Consider the following 14,720-nt stretch of genomic DNA (forward strand, 5'->3'; position numbering starts at 1 on the left):
AATATTTCTGTAAAAACTGTGATTAAAATATCTGGCAGCATTAATCTATTAATTAGTTAAAATTCCGAGTTTTTTTTTATTATTAATTTAAAATAATATAAATATTTTAAAAGTATAAAATAATATACTATCTTTTAAGTTTAAAATAATTTTTTCATTTTATAAAATCATAAATATCATAAAGTTTAAAATTTCTCAATACGTGATTGGTTCCCACTATCACATGATCAAGATTCCTCGTGAATAAAGTTCGTCTGCCAGTGAAGTGTAGGTTAAGTAATTGTTTTTTTAAAATATTGATATTTTCCTCATTAAGTACTGATTTTATTTAGAAATTAATGTAAATATATATAGAATTAAGCATTTATTAACGCCAAATATTTATTTTGTGCTTAAATAACGTTTTTTGAGTTAGGCTTAACACTTTAAGGTATTTTATTTCGTTTATCACGTGATTAAAAACTACGTCATTGATTCATTCTAACCACTCACGTGATTAGAATGAGTCAATGACGTAATAATTAGTTATCGATCGTTTGCATATTTCTATCGGATCGCTTGTATGTTTTAATTTAAAATTAAAGATATTATTATATTACGAATTAAAATTAATAGAGTAATATCTTTAATTTTAAATTTTGTTCTAGATACGAGCGATCCAGCAAATGAACTGGATCACATGCGCTATTGTCACGTGATTGAGTTAATTTTTCTGATAGCGTCACGTGACCGAGCTAATCGATTTTCAATGCCACGTGATCGAGATCATTATCATTTGGAGTTTTCCTTTTAATATTATTTATAAATTATACAGATTATCTTCTATGTAAATATGAACTTATATAATGTAGATAAGAATTGTTTGTAGATACATTTATATTATACGATTTTAATTTCAAAATAAAATATACGAAACGTAATTGTCATTGTGGTTGTATAGATGTCCTGTGTGATGTATTATAAAATATGTATCAATATAAACACATCACTAATACGTTTTAAAACATTTTATTTACAAAAAAAAAAGAAAATTGGGAAGGCTCTAGCACGACTTTTTCGCCTTTCGAACAGAAGCCTTATTTTCGGGTAGGGTAAGTTTAAAAAAAATGTAAAGCTCAATGATTGTTTTCAATAAGCTAAAATCTCGTGACAGTAAATGTCCATTGAGTTTGATCCCATCTCCTCTATCTCCCCTTCCTTTTGACTTATACACTCCAAAATGTACTAGCATCAACTCTTCGTATATAAAAGTATTCCTACCAAATTTCAAAATTTTTTGTCAATGGGGTCCCGAGATATAAAGAAAAATACAAGTCAACACACATGTACAGTACACACATCCATTTTCTTCCCCGGTTTGATTTTGCAATCAGGACTTCAAAATGTCGAGCAATGCAAAATCCCATCAAAATTTAACCTTTGTTGTTCTCTAATTGCTGAAAAAAACAAAAACATAGGAAAAAACTAACTGTAATTAGTCGGAGCGAAATCAATTCGCACCATTTTAGCCGAAATTACACCATTTAAAATCGCACAACGTGTCGTAACAATTAACAACACGTTTGGGAACCCGTAATCGTTTACAAGATTGATTCGATTCACAGTTTGAATCGATATAACGAAAATTACTTAATAAACTGGATTTTGTCTCCCTTCGGAATCGCTGGTCGATCTCTTCCTACTCTATAAATTTAATTTGTAAGCCATTTTATAGATTAACATCCCTCGAGTACTTAACTACACCCTCATCGATGTTTCCATTCTCTTCCTTTTAATGGTGTCCTGCACATTTGTCCAGTGTAATTTTATCTTTAATAAAAGCTACACTCTGTCGAAATAATTATATTAAATTTATGAATTATTTAACTTTTAGCATTCTAAAATTATCCCACCGATTTATAGATACAGTGACAGCAAAGTTAAATAAATATAAGAAAGTCACGGTTAATTCTCCTGTTTTTATCGATAAATAGTTACCATAGAGATGATTTTAACCCAAATGTCACATGGCTTGTTACGTAAAGTATCCAAAATGAATGTAATTAGATGATAAGTTATGAATGAGCTGTTTACATGGAATCGTATATAATTGCGTAACAAATTTCTTTCAAAGCATTTAAACATTATACATATCGATTATTGAAAGAATAAAAATATGTAAGTTTGTTGATAATGAATAATTTATTATATTCAATTTAATTACAATAATACGATATCACAGACAATCATTTATATTCTATGAATGTATTAATACATCCATTGTATATAAAATATGAATTTTTTTTAGTGATTCTCATCATTATAAATGATAAAAATTGTTACCAAATGTTAAAATTAATTCACAAGATTAGAGAATAAGATATATTTGCCCTGTCGTAATTCTATCACGACCCACAATTGGGGTCCCATAGGCAAATCATTACTGAAATGAATATTCAAATCACCATGCACAAGAATATATTATGCTGCCAATTGTGCCCGTGTTCGAAAATATCAAGTGAGATGTGCCGACACGCAGAACAGATTTGTTTTTTAATATCATAGATGATGATTGGATGTGTATTGTAAACTACTGTATTTCGGGTGAACCCAGAGTAAATTCTGATGTGCGAGATCAGTGGACCTGGGTGGCCACTCGATACCTAATTACAACACAGTCTATTATATAAAATTAATAAATAAATCAGTGCCAAATTTAAAGTGTTGTAAATTAAGAAAACCGCACCCAACTGTGGTGAAAGGGCAGCATACAACAAAAAGAAATAGGCCTATAATTTATAAATAATAATAATAAATATTCTTTATAGAAATATAAAGAAATAATATAAAGATGCTTTGGAGACATCCTGTATTTTAAAATTTTGTAATATGGTGAGACCTTACAAAACACAGCGTGGTCGCGCTAATCCGAATCCCTGGTCATCGAACACTTACCGTTCCCGAAACTAAAATAAGAACTTGTCAACTGTACCCTTGAATATGACGTGTAAATAAACTTAAGTCACGTGTTTCGAGCATTGCTGCTCATTATTTTTGTGACCCCGTTTGACTTTACAGAGCAAATAGAGATTAAAATTGATGTTAAGTACCTTCAAACGGTTAAAATGGCATCAAAGCGTAAGCATCATATCCTTATTATCATATTCCCGTTAATCCGAATCACCACTGGTCTCAATTAGTTCGGATTAGCGCGATCGTACTGTGCTGTACAGTACGTGTCAAATTCAAATAAATTGCTTCGTGGTTTACTTTATCTCTGGCGAGTGGCCGTAATTTTGTATGACAATTTCTCTTTGACAAACGTAAATAACTACAAAAAATTATTCAATCGTCGTTATTAAATTTTCAGTCCACGAACTGCTATTTACTTACATTTTTTTAATTTTACTATTTTAAGAATCGATTGACCGTAATGTTTACACGCATTAAATATGTTACACAGGTATATTATTACATTCTATTTACAGAGTTTTCCATTTTATTAGTACAAATTCGAGGGGATAACTATTTTTAGTCGAAGACATTTTATAGTAAACAAATTTAGTCGCATTTGAGACAGAATCATCTCTATGGTAACTATTTACTGTCAAAGTGGCACGCAGGCTTACCTCAATTTGCATAATGTTTACTTAACCTTGCACTGGTAAAAATCATGTGCACTGCTTAAATTTTATTTCATTCCGTTAAGAATAAAATCTATAGAAACATCACAAAGAAAGCATAAAGAAAGGGACAAGCTAAACCATTGTATACACATACCAGTAAAATGAAGCCAGTATGATGTTTGATATGATAATTAGCTAAAGCTTTATTTTATTAAAACATTAGTCAGTTTTCTCTTCATTAATATAATAAGAGCGTGAATTGTCTTGGTGTATTTGACATTGAATTATATTGAAATGGAGAGATCTGTAAGTTTAAATATGGGATATACAGTATTAGAATTCTTTCTATCTTGCAAATGTATGCTTTTCTAGCAATTTATAAAAAAATATTACACAATATATTTCGATTTTCTCTCAAACTGAAGCGTAAATAAATATACAATTTACTCATTTAACAGGAATTTTACAAAGGAAACAATTGTTAATTGCTGAAAAAAGGTCGCAGGTTGGCGCTCACCAACATGCTGCCACGTGTAGTTTTTTTAAAAGTGTCTAACACCTAAATAGGGCCAGTTTTCCACAGTGTCCTCTGTTGAGAGGCACCCCCCTTGGCAGATTTCCCAAGTGTTGCGTCGCCTTATTTCATTAACCCAATCTTTTTGAGAACATTGCTGTAATATTAACATTAAATCGAGGTTATAAATGCATTTTTTAAACTTAAGCAAGATCGATATTTTTGTAGTAACGTACTATACGCAGAAAAATGTAATTTAAAAGTTTAAATTACGACATTTTATTGTAGTGAAGATGTCGATTTAGGAGGTATAAAGTTTTCTTCTTTAGAGAAACCATGAATTCCATATAGATTTATATGTCTTCTTTATAAATGTTATAGATTCTATGAAAGAATGAAATTATATTTATTTACTGATCTATTAATTTTTTTGTAAAAGGGGTTATTTTTCTAAAATTTATCATTTTAAATAGCTCGTGTACGATCGTACGTTACATTGAATAATGTTATTTTCCAACTTCTTTTTTCTGAGAAAAAAGGTACTGTACATATTCCTAAATAGATTAAGTAAATCCACACATCTGGCTCGTAAGACTGTGCAGAAATATTCTTTTCTACTGTCAAATTAATAAAAGTTAATACTGTTTGAGGGGTAGTATATAAAAGTCACACGTAACAAGAATCAGGTATGAAATTATTAAGAAAAAGTGCTGAATTTAGACAAAACCTTATATAGATAAAGACTTTAAATCACTTAATATTAGTTCTAAGTTTGTCACTATATAATCTGTAAAGATAAGTTTTATTCGAAATTATTTTTTGCATAATTTGCATAACAACACAGAGTGACAAATAAAATTGCAGCTTTGTTGCTTCTAACCTATCTTTGTGATATAAATGCTTATTAGAACCGGCAGTCGATTTGAAAAACTGTAAATATATTTCATTATAACTAAATTAATTTCTGGAGTCTGGAGGAATCTGCCACTCCATTGCACACATTTATCCACTAGTCTGTAGGAACACTGCAGAGTGTCTTCCATATGTAAGTATGAATTTGTTTTTTTTAATTTATGAAAGCATTACACGTTACATTATGAGTTTTTTTTACTATAGTACATTAATTACATTAGGAATTTATTCATTTTACCGAGGTCATCTGATGTAACTTGATACCTTAACGAATTTCTAAACGGACACACCCACTTAGTTTTACTTTCCCGGCTGTTAACAGGGAAAGTATGGCAATCAGTCAAAAAATAACCCCACCCCAGACCTTTACATTTCTTGACTCGGGGCCTTGAAATATCGAGAAAAAAAATTCTGGGGTAATTTCTGTGTGTATGGATGTTAGAGAAAAAAATCGTGCCACCCCAAACACACTATCTTTGAAGCTTAACAAACAACTCCTGTAATTTTTGCCGAAAATTTCTGAAACTCTGCAGGAAAATTTGTGTATTAGGGGGATCGATGTTATTAAATTTTGATGATTAAAGGTCGAGGAGTGGGGAGATAAAGGGGTAGTATTTATCTCCAATAGGGTCGGACTTAATGACGATTTTACTCGTTATTAGCATTTACAATTTTTTATAATACCCGTCCCTATCCTAAAAATTAAAATTTTTGCCATTTTATAATACACAAATTTTTAAAAATAAATTAACTATTTTTATCATAACAGATGGCGCTACCAAATGTTGCCGGGAAAGTTAAGTAACTCGTTGCTGGATTTTTTAAAATAGGTTTTTACATATATAAATCTTAAGTCTTACCTTCTGAACATTTAGAAATCAGAATGAAACGTTGTTGGCCCGGTAGTAGGAAACTATATTCACATTGTTAGTCATAAAAATTTTGTGTGTTAATAATAAATCCATCATTATATCATTTGAAATGATATAATGATGAATTTATTAATAATTATGGAGAGAGAAATTTAATATTTTTCCTGATCAAAAATTACATTTTTAAACAGTTAAATAATTCAGTAAATTTTATTAAGAAAAAATAAAGTAGACTCTTGGATGAAAAACTCAGTGATTTGAATTTAATTAGCTTCTGTTTACGTTTATGTTCTGCCTTGATTTTCTAAAAAATGTCATCTTGATATCTAAATCTTTATAGACTAATAAGTATTATTCAATCAAAGCAATAATGATAAAATTAGCAACTGTTACTAATTTTAAGTTACAAAAAACCAATATAATTTATTCATGCCAATTCTCCTATATACATTGTAGCTTCTTTTTTTATCTAATACCTTTGGTATCATAACTTTCCACTGATTTTAGTTACTTGCCTAATAAGTAGGTGTGTTATGAATAATCAAAACAAATGAGTGGAGGTCAAAAGTGTAAGGCAATTTTTTCCCCTAAAAAAATAAAACAAAATGTTGTTAATTTCAATTATTTTATTCTAAAAGTTAATTTAATTACAATATAATGTTTGAAAAAGAGTTTGCATTCTACATTTGTTAATATAAATAGAAAAATATACATAGATGATACAGATCACTTGTTTAATAGTCTTCTGGGTGTACAGGTAAGAAATGGCAGATTTCCCATTAGGCCTGGGCTTAGGAGTTCAAAAATCAAATAATAACAATGAAAAAATAATTTTATGTAGAAACAATTCACAAAGGAATTAGTACGAATTAAAAACTTAAGTAGAGACAAAAAATAAGACCTATTGGTTGAGAAGTATCAATAATTAATATATATTTTGCACAGAGTGATAGTACTATTTGTGGGTTTCGAATAATAGTGCCCTTTGGATATTTACAAATCTGTAAAAGTTCAATTATTGCAGAATTAGTTATAAAAATAGTGCCACTTTGCATCAAATGATCCTATTACTTTGGGAGTACTGGCATATTGTAGGCCTAGGGTGTTATATTTCTGAATGGGCCACGGCAAGTTACAAAGTCCACCAATGGCCGAGTAGATAGAGCACCTCACTCTGGAGTTTTCTGGTTTTGCCTAACACCTAAATAGGAGCCAGTTTCCCATTGAAAGTCCTGAGAAGCACCCTCTCCTGGCAGATCACCCATCAATCCAATCCAAAAGTTTACAAAATTCTAAATTTTTAATAAAGTTAGAAATTTTGAATTAATGGATACATGATTTAGCAACAACATATAACTTTATTTTCCATTTTTTCTCAAAGCACAATAGTGATGCATTATAGTTTCATGGGACTCAGACAAATGTGAATTAGGGGCACCATGTAGTGTTGACTTCAGACATTTTTCTTCAGGAAAATATTTTCTTACATTGGTTTGGGGCTACAGGCAATTGCCTTTATTTTGCCCATAGGATAACATGCCACCAAAGCATAAGGAAAAAGTTTTCCATTTTTACAACTGTATGAAATATATAATTTACACAATGTATCAAATGCTGTAAACACTATTTGATATGTAGTATTAATCTTAATTAATTGGTTTATATCTTTTGAAATGATGCCTTTGATAATCTCATTCAAAATTTTCAGTGTAATTTTGATTATTTGATGTTTATGCAAGATGATCTCTCCACTGGTGCACAGCTATTAATGTTTCTCACGTATTTTGTAAAAAACAACATAAACCAAATTATTACCTGTTATTACACATTAAGTAATGACCATTTTACAAATGATTATTAGTCAGCATTTCCCTGTGACAGTACAATTATGTTGTAGCAAAATTTATGTAATGTTATTAAGCATTTATGCTTGCTTATTTTCTTTAAGGTAATATTTGTTGCAAGAACATTAGCATATCTTTTAGAGGCTATATTGAAATCAAAGAATTATAAGTGATAGGACATGATTTCTCACTTACTAAAAAAATAAAGATTAAATGAGATTTCTGTATTTTGTAGAGTTTATTGTAATTATCCTTCAGTTATAGTAATTTATAGTAATTTTTATTCTTCAGTGAGATTTGAATGTTTTTTATAAGTAGATTAAATTTGCATTGATGCTTTTAAAACTTAAAGCAGTTAGCTTGTTCATTAATGCAACAGCATAAATAAACTAACTAACTGCTTCCAGAATGCCAAAAAATTTAAAATGTTTTAAAGATGAATTTTTTTATGAATAAATCTTGCAACACTGTGTCCAGTATGCATTTTAAAGCTATTGGTATAAGCTCAGCTAGCATCATATAATCATTTATGTTTACTATATAATTCCTAATGGTTTGTAAACTTTATTTACATATCTTATTGCATTCTTTTACACTTTATGCAAATGAATTTTATAGCAGTATCCTTTACCCCTTTTTGGTTATTATATTATTTTAAAAATTTTTGTATTATGTTTAGCATTATATGTATTTAATATTTTAGACATTTTTTGTGTATTCTATTTGTTTGCAATTTCTATTTATGTTTTATGACATCAGTTGATTTTCTTTTTATGTATTTTATCTTTTTTATTATGGGTTTTGTTATTTATTTGGGAGGAGATATGCTGTCCAGCAACATTTCCTAATGTAGATAAAATAAATAAGTAAATTTATTAAAAAATCTCAATTATATAATAGTTAAGAAAAATTTTATTGTATATATTATAGTTTGAATTTGTCTCCATTAATTATAGCTTTAGAAACCATGAGATTGTAGAATAATAATATTAGGATATTGGAAAAGTACACATCTTGATACTATACTGTCTTTTCATTTGTTTCCAGTAAAGTTGATATATATTTGTAGTTTAAGTGTATCTCTGTATTTTAAAACTAGCATTATGTATCTTCCTCAATCCTGCAATCTTAAAAATACATTAATTGATATTTTTTGGGCTGCTTAGGGCTGTAGTAACTATACTTCTGTATATGGTTATCCCGACCTTAAACTCTTAAACCTTAAATTTTGGGGAGCTGTATCTATTTTAATGGATGTTCAAATGTTAAGATACATAATTGTTCATTTATTTTTACCCTTAGGAATCATATTCAATATAAAACAGAAAACATAATTGCATTATACTGTACATTTAAAATTTTTCTTTTTACACTTTTCACAATGAATCTTTTGCAAATATTTTATTGCTTTTCATTCTTTCACAATGAGCAGTTATTAATTGTGAAAGAATAAAATGCAATTTCTTACAGCTTTAATGCACAAAAATATATTACACTCCATACACCTGAATTTAGTCTTTTTTTTGCATCCACTTAATTTGTAACAAGTGAAGTTGTTGATTAGAGCAATCTCTGGTATGTGTTTTGCTTCTGTGAGGAAATGCATTGGAACAGGCCTGATCTCTCTTTTTCTAGAAAGGATGTGTTTCACATCAAACTCACTTTTCAGTTCTTATTCTTCTTTCTCAGAAGCAATGAAGGATTTGGCTGTCAATAAGTTTCGGCAATGACAAAATGTTGAAGAATGCAAGGGAAAAACCAAAGTTCCCTGCATTCTTCAGCTTCTCTTCTTCACAGTCTGATGCAGGTGGTAACAGGAAAATTTTATCCAAATTTTAGTCAAGCTCAGTTTTTGCCAGAAAGTTTCCTGTTTCTATTCAAGACTTTATTGGGTCCAGATTGAGAAGTTTTTGTTGAGAATCCACTTTTACATCCAAACCTTTCTATTATCCTTATCTTTAGATTCAGTATCTGATTCATGACATAGGAAAGATATTGACATTGGAAAAGAAGTTACAATCCCATATCATTTGAATCTAGGATTTAAATTCTCTCAGTTTCTGATATTTCATTTAAAGCTAAATAATAGTAATTGATGGCATAGTAGTCTGGCCAATAAAGAATTGGAAAAAATAGCAACTTAATAAAAGATTAAACCTACTGGCAAATATTTTTTCAAAGCATGCAGTTGCCAGCCTAACAAAACATTGCATGGATTTCAATCCAATTTATTGTATTGGATGTTTTGTAGAATACCACCTTCATTCTTATTAAAATTCAAATTCTCTAATTTATTAAATAACATTATATTATTTTCAAAAATATCTTTAAATTGATTAATTAATTGAATTAAGTAAATTAAAAATTATCTCTAATATCTGTTCTTTTAGGAATACCCCTATTTGACAACAATTCAATTGTTGCAGATACAAGAAATGAAATATCAAAACATCTACTGTAATATTTGTCAGGTCTTGCTTAATTCATAGCTATTACATTAGCTGATATCTGACATCCATCTTATTATATATCCTCAATCCCACTATTCAATGTCTTGTTTTGTTTATTAAGTTCTTACAGAAGAAAAAAAGAAGCTTAAGTTTTAAAATTTATAAGCTAATACTATAAAATACTATAGCTTTATTTTTAACTTTAAATTAATAATTTATAGTTGTTGAATATTTTAAAATTGTTTAGAACAGGAAGACGTTTTCAATATTTTTTTCATTTTATATTATTTTAATATGCTAAGAATGCTCATATAATTGACCTGATGTTTTTATCTTGTTTAGAATATTTGAGTTGCTGATTCCCTCAGTATTTTAATTATCAAATGATCTGACATGATCACAATGATAATATATATTAGATTTGAATTTTTAAATAAATTTTTGGTAAACAATATTGTTATTGCAATATACATTAATTATTCAATAATTTTGATGCCTTTCTGGCAAATAAGTTAGTAAAGTAGCAATGGTTCAATATTATATTCATAACTGTTGCAGCTTGAGATGATGCCTCTATTCTTTAAGATACTGATAAATTTTACTTCTATATGCAAATTATTTGGGCTTTTAAAAGTTTTGCGATCATAAAATTTCTTAAAATACATGCATAAATATTTGCCATTCCAATATCAGATAATAATAAAACTACATTAAAGTTAAAAGGAGAAACAAATCATTTTTAATAACAAAATCATACAAAAATTGATGAATGACAGTACATTATCAATTTTCCATTGATATGCTAATTTTTCAGACAAATTAAAAAAATCTAACATCCACTGATATCTTTTTTACTTTTCCTTAAAAATCTCGTCTCTACGGGATCGAATCCTCTTTCTTTAGCACCAATAATGGCCCAATTTGGCGTAGGAAGCATATAGTCCAATGACGTAAATGTTTCTTCTCCGTTACTTTCATAATATCTTCTTATTAACTTATGAAATTTTTCATAGTCGATCCAAGTTCTCCATTCACCATTTATTTTAAACTAAATAGTAAAATATAAAAAAAAAATTATATAAATTTTCTTAGATAAATTGTTTTATGGTTATACCTAGCAGTTTGTTTGAGTACTACAAAAATCTGGATAAAAAAAATCAAAAATATACCAGTATTAAAATCCAACAATTCAGTAAAGAGTAAATGAATTTAATAAGAAGCAAATGTTTTCAGTGGATTTAAAGCTACCATTGTCAAGTTTGTCATTCAAAAAGGGTATGCATTATAGAATAGAACAAATTTTTAAACTTTACACCAGCTATATCCTGATTGGATGGAAAGGTACAGTTTTGATTTTTGGATCTCGGGACCTTCTAGGCTTTATAAAGTTGACAACACATTTGATTACTGTGCCTTTTCTTGTACACTTATATATCTAGAAAAGCTAGAAAATTATATTATTTGTCATACTAATCCTTTGAGTGACTTATTAGGCATGTTTGGTCAAAGTGAGTAAGCCTATCCTTGTTTGCTGTAAAAGTGACCAAAGCTGTCATCTGTTTTTACCTGATTAAAGATTGGTGTTCCTGTAGGCATTAGTAGAAGGGGTGTATTAGTCTGATGTAATGTAGAAGTTGATCTACTGGTACCAAATAAACTGATGACAGATTATTTCTGTCCAGTTTGTTTTTAAACAGTTGGACTTCTATAGGCTAGGGTAAAATTATTAGCTTTGGCAATTTCCCTGATGTGTAGCAAATGAGTTATACATCATGGTGCTGAATTTGGAGGCTAGTTTTTTCATCCCAAGTTAAGGCATTGCAGGCATTCCTTGCATTCCTTAACTTGGGGTGAAAAAACTAGCCTCCAAATTCAGCAACATGCTTAATTCGAATCTGACTAATGTTTCATTAGTAGTAGTTATCAGGTTATTTGTACAGCTAATTATAAAGAACTCATTACAACTTCATTATTTTCTAGGAAAGCAAATCTTATTAAAAACTGTTGTTATATTTTCAAACTTTATAATGTACAGTACAAATCCATAGAAAGTAGACTACAGTCTGTTAAGCAATTATAAGACCACTATACTACATTTAATGGCCAATTATTATTCTCAACAACATAAGTACAATAAATAAGATTGTTGAACTAATTGTTCAAAACTTGATTAACACATTTCAGTTATTAGTTTTACAAAAGTCAAATTATAAGACCATCATGAGAAAATCATTTAATCCCTTCCTTTAATCATGGATGATAGAAATTTTTCCTAGTCATGTGACATCATAAAAATACCATGCCAGGAAGAAGTGAATTGAGAGGAGAAAAAAAAAGCCAAAAAATTTATTATTATGCTGGTTACTCAGAAGGGCCATAGCTGGTCTCTTTAATAGGTCCAAAGCAGCAATTTGTCGTTTTGAAAAAAAAGGAAAATTATGTACAGAATGAATTTCAGTCAAAAAAAAAGAAAAAAAAAAAAAAAAAAAAAAAACTGTCCTTACATGATTACAGGTGGTTTTTGGTCTGGCAACTCAACAGAACATGTCCATGAGAGATTTAATGTGAAATTGGAGCAAAAGTTTTCCAAACAATTAAATGGGAAAATATTAAAGAAAAGCAAGAATGCAAATTACATAATTTAGACTTGCTCTTTAGCTTTAACAAGCACATAAACAAGAAAGATTAGAATGGGTCAAGAAGTATATATCCTGGACCAATATTGTTTTTTCAGACAAACAGAAATTTCATCTTGATAGCCCAGATGGGAATAATGCATATTGGAATGATTTGTGCAAGGCACATAAGGTACTTTTTAGTATACAAGTGGATGGAGGCTCTGTTATGATGCCAACCTTGTTCTTGATGATGATAATTTAAAATCTGAAAATTAACTTTAACAAGTGTTATTGGAAAAACATTTGCTCCCCACTTAGATCGCATTTTAGAGGAAGAAAATAGTACTACCCACAAGACAATATCACATGCCATAACTCAAAACTGGTTTAATACGAAGAAAATAATATTTTTACCTTGGCTATCAAGAAGTCCTGACTTGAGAATCCTTGTGAAAACTTTTGGGAGACGACATATGCAAACAACTGCCAATTTTCAAATGTTCAAGAAACTGAAACTGAATGTGAAATTGTGCACCATTGGTATAATATTGACAACCACCTACTGAAAAAATTGATACCAAATGGTAGCCCATTTGATATCTATTCTACCATTTTTTTAAAGTGATGTGAAGAAATGGAGCAACAACCAACTATTAACCAATAAAAAAGCTACTTTTCAATATTTGTTTTCATGGTGGTGTTATAAAGTCAAATTTTCACTGTTGTTATTAGATAAAAATGAACTCTACAAATACCTAAGATACCAGCGAGAATAGCACGAAGAAACAATTATCGTTTGGCATTCCACAGGAGTCTGGCTATCTCCTCTCTACTCTGTAACACCAAAGACTGTCCCAACAAGGACCATCTCCCAGGCATCTATCACATTCCCATCATCGACTATCGATGCAACCTCCACCTGCAATACATGTCTGTCTCAAGGAACATCAAACATCTGTCAAAAAAGGATTAAACAGTACGGCTTTGACTACATATTCATCCATTCCCGGCATCCAAGTGGACTTCCAAGAGACACACCTTCTACATTACGAATCCAAACTACATGTAACTTTCACCTGTTCTAGATGTTTCAGCACAAGACCATCCACTATAATGCAGCTATAAATTTTTGAGATGTTGACTCCTTCCCCTCTGCATGGAAGTCATTCTATGAACTGTAAACCCCTCCCCTCTCCTTACGTCATACAACCCCACCCCTTCACATATATTCGGCAACCCCTGGTGTTTTTTCGCAGCAGTTTGCTTGCCTGACAATGCGCAAAAATTTTTGCACTTAGTGTTTAATTTTCACTGTTATTAGTCTTATTAACTAAAATGTATTAAGATAGTTCAAATTTTGAAACAAATTGAGAATAATAATCAACAAAATAAATACAATAAATAATGTTTAATACTCAATTATTAGTTCTGAAAAAACTAAAAAATGTAGTGGTCTTAAACTGTATTTATATAAGAGATTATATTAATGACTAAACATAACATTATTCTGTCAAGTTTTTTGATTATGGGGATTATGATATGAAATTAAATACATTAAGTATTAGTTGGTAACTATTCACATAATTCAAATATCAACATGTTACATTTATTTTACACTGCAAATAATATGTAGGCTTTTTCTTATTGCATCCTTGTTGAAGCAGAGCATTAGTGAAACTTCTTCTACGAGGCTTACAGAATTGTGTTTAATCAAAATCTATCAAATGGATTTTGAGAACAAACTTTGCAATTTTCCATTAATTGTGTTGCAGAATTGAAAAATACAATAAAAAATGGGAATCTGTGACTTCATTTTCAAGATATAAGCTCTTTTCATAAGCATGTGTGATTTTGTCATGTGATGTTTCACAGTCTGTAGCACATCTTGTATGGGCTCATAGAATC

General features: G+C 29.5%; 1 protein-coding gene across 2 annotated transcripts in view; it reads right to left on the bottom strand.

Moving 5' to 3' along the window:
* Nucleotides 1-10,913: 10,913 nt before the first annotated feature.
* LOC136969039 (S-adenosyl-L-methionine-dependent tRNA 4-demethylwyosine synthase TYW1-like) overlaps nt 10,914-14,720 on the bottom strand; it is a 43,719-nt gene continuing 39,912 nt past the window's right edge. For both annotated transcript variants that reach the window (XM_067263118.1, XM_067263119.1), the window contains exon 14: nt 10,914-11,245. In XM_067263118.1, coding sequence (XP_067119219.1) covers nt 11,027-11,245 — 219 coding nt within the window. In that variant the 3' untranslated portion in view covers nt 10,914-11,026. The remainder of the gene's footprint in view (nt 11,246-14,720) is intronic.

The sequence above is a fragment of the Centruroides vittatus genome, unplaced genomic scaffold (assembly GCF_030686945.1).
Source record: "Centruroides vittatus isolate TY-2023 unplaced genomic scaffold, ASM3068694v2 contig_1695, whole genome shotgun sequence".
NCBI classification, from domain to species: Eukaryota; Metazoa; Arthropoda; class Arachnida; order Scorpiones; family Buthidae; genus Centruroides; species Centruroides vittatus.